The following is a 2,784-nucleotide window of genomic DNA, read 5'->3' as shown; positions in this document are numbered from 1 at the left end:
CCAAGTATGGAACCACCAACAGAATCTTTGTGGCACAACAGTATGATTACGGTATGAATTGGAATTCCATTTATTACAACTGAAAAAAGTTGTGTCCCTTGATATACACTACGAACTCCTATCAACCTATCAATATTAAAAGAGTAATTCAAAATGTTCTTTCTGGAAAAAGGTGAGAAGAGAGTTCATAAGAATTTACAGACTTCCCTATCCCTTTAGATCCTGCCTTTTCCTTCTACACCGCAACACCAAGGCAAACCTAAGATCTGTCCTCCCACACCTGATCAACGCAGCCAGGAATATCTAACCTATAGAAACAGAAACATCATTCCATAATTTTTTTGGTCACTTTAAGGGTCAATAAGGTAAACTAAATCCAGTGATTGGAAGAACTGATGTAATTTATTAAGGGCAATCATGATAAATTCCAGTGGACCTGGTTCTACTGGACTGAATTCTCCTCTACCTCTGAGGCCCCACTCACACTAGAACTAACTATCCTTGGTCTTTTTTTCATGCTTTTTTTGTAAGCGTTTGTACAGGCATTTTTATGCATATTTCTGGCTTGAGCGTCTTTAAAATTATTTTTAGCCAATAAAAAGCTAGATACTAGTCAAGGAAACACATGAAAATGCACACTGAAGTCTATAGTGGCCAAAATGCTCAAGACCAAAAATAAGCTCCAAGCCCCAAAATAAGCTCATGTACTTTTCTGAGCTACAGGCATTTTGCTACAAGCGTCAGAACACTCAGATGTGAACAGGGGCCACTGAAAACAATGGATTCCTCCAGTTGAGTGTTGTAGCACCTATAAGACTAGGTTAAATAATAGACCTTGTGACACGCATCAGTGGAGGAGGTTCCACTCGGGGAATCTTTGTTTGTTGGACCAGAACAATAATGTTGCCAGTGTAACCATCTTTTTTTTTCTCCTAGACATGTGTGGCACAGGATGAGCCCTGCTGATGCAGGGCTTGGGAGCAGAGCACTCTATATTTTTTTCAATACTCAGTCTAGATAACCTGCCACTCAGGCACGTAAAGCTGTATTGTGGGAGGGCAGATAGAATTACACAAATTCCCCAAACCCCATGGTATTGGGTATATCTCAGGTGGGACAGTGGGGCAGTGAAGGGAGGGTACGTAGCTGCTTATAGTCTTCACTGTAAATTGAACTATTTACTTTAGCCAGTCTAGAAAATTCATAGTTTTACTTTAACCTTCAGTATATTATGTACTCTCTGCAGCTCATAATAACATTAAATACCAAGAACTGTTGGCGCTATATAAATCTGTATAATAATAATAATTCCAATTATACATTTCATAAGATATAGATAAAACACAATGCTGAAACAAATAACTATTTGTATGGTACAAGTAATTCGACAATAGAGTCCACATCTGTATATAAAAGGTCCTGCAGAGAGGAATCATACAGAAAGTCTTGTCTCCTACAAATCATGTACCTTCTTTTCCTCATTGTAGGTATAGTATATGAAGAGGATGCTGTCCCTGGAGCCATCAGTCGCTGTCATCTGTTCAAGAGCAACTCGCACATCAATCCATTTATTGGGCTTCCACTCTCTCCACCACTGCAGGGATCCTGTTTTAACCCACACAGGCTGCACACAATTGCACAAAACAAATATTTTCCATTAAAGCTAAAAAGATACCAGTTGTTAACATATATACAAGTGGTAAAAGACAAATACTTTTTTTGGTTTTAAGTTTGTGTCACCCAAAAGTAATATTTTAGATATGGGTGGACATTATTGGATCGAAATTCCTTCAATTTTCATATCTCCAGTGGGCTCCCATTGGATTAAGAAGCTGCCACACAATGCCAGGTGGTCTTGCTTTATTTTTTTCTAATCTCTCATGTTAAATAAAAGTAAATACTTTTCTTGATATAGGAGGTATAAGACTGAGATGTTCTTGTGAGTCTTTTGCAAGCCCACCTGCTTCCCCCGATACTATAGACTCTGCCAAGCACTGTTTGTAGCCTTGTTTTTTTATTGATGTCTTGCGAGACCCCCTGACCCCAACAGGTCCCTATATTTTACTTTAGAACCCATGTGTTAATGACCTGAGGTGGCTGGCACTGTCTAATTTCTGGTGTATTGCCTTGACATCTGCAATGTGGAGTCTTATTGTTGCCTACCTCTATATCTTAACATTTTCAACCCATTTTTTGTGGAACAGAAAATAAAAGTGAATCCAACATGAAGAATGAGACCCCTTGTAATGGCTGAGGTGAGCAAAGCTGGGAATCTACGTACAAGGATTTTCCTGCCAGTGTGCCTGAGATATATGAAAGAGAAACCTTACAAAATCTACCTAAAACTAACGTTTTTAGGTGGTAGAATTCAGCCCATTCAGCAGAAAAAGCCTTCACTGGGAACTATAGGCCGGTCAGTCTAACATCGGTAGTTTGTAAAATGCTAGAGGGCATAATAAAGGATTATCTGGTAGAATTTGTTCAGGAAAACGGGATAGTTAATGACAATCAGCATGGGTTCAGGAAAGACCGTTCCTGCCTAACTAACTTGCTAACTTTTTATGAGGGGGTAAGTAGAGATATGGACGGAGGTAAGCCGGTGGATGTGGTATATCTGGATTTCTCAAAGGCTTTTGATACGGTACCACACAAACGCTTGCTACACAAGCTGAGGGCTATGGGCATAGATGAGGTGGTGTGTACGTGGATAGAGAACTGGCTACGGGAACGTGTCCAGAGGGTATCTGTAAATGGCACCTTTTCAGACTGGGCTAGTGTAATGAG

General features: G+C 39.8%; 1 protein-coding gene across 1 annotated transcript in view; it reads right to left on the bottom strand.

The window, feature by feature from the left end:
• The window catches only part of TECPR1 (tectonin beta-propeller repeat containing 1), a 55,519-nt gene that overhangs the window by 34,712 nt on the left and 18,023 nt on the right, over window positions 1-2,784 (bottom strand). The window contains exon 11 of the mRNA XM_018565221.1: window positions 1,469-1,624. Coding sequence (XP_018420723.1) covers window positions 1,469-1,624 — 156 coding nt within the window. The remainder of the gene's footprint in view (window positions 1-1,468; window positions 1,625-2,784) is intronic.

The sequence above is a fragment of the Nanorana parkeri genome, unplaced genomic scaffold, assembly GCF_000935625.1.
Source record: "Nanorana parkeri isolate BGI_ZX_2015 unplaced genomic scaffold, ASM93562v1 scaffold3, whole genome shotgun sequence".
NCBI classification, from domain to species: Eukaryota; Metazoa; Chordata; class Amphibia; order Anura; family Dicroglossidae; genus Nanorana; species Nanorana parkeri.
This window is presented reverse-complemented; position numbering and strand designations above follow the sequence as displayed.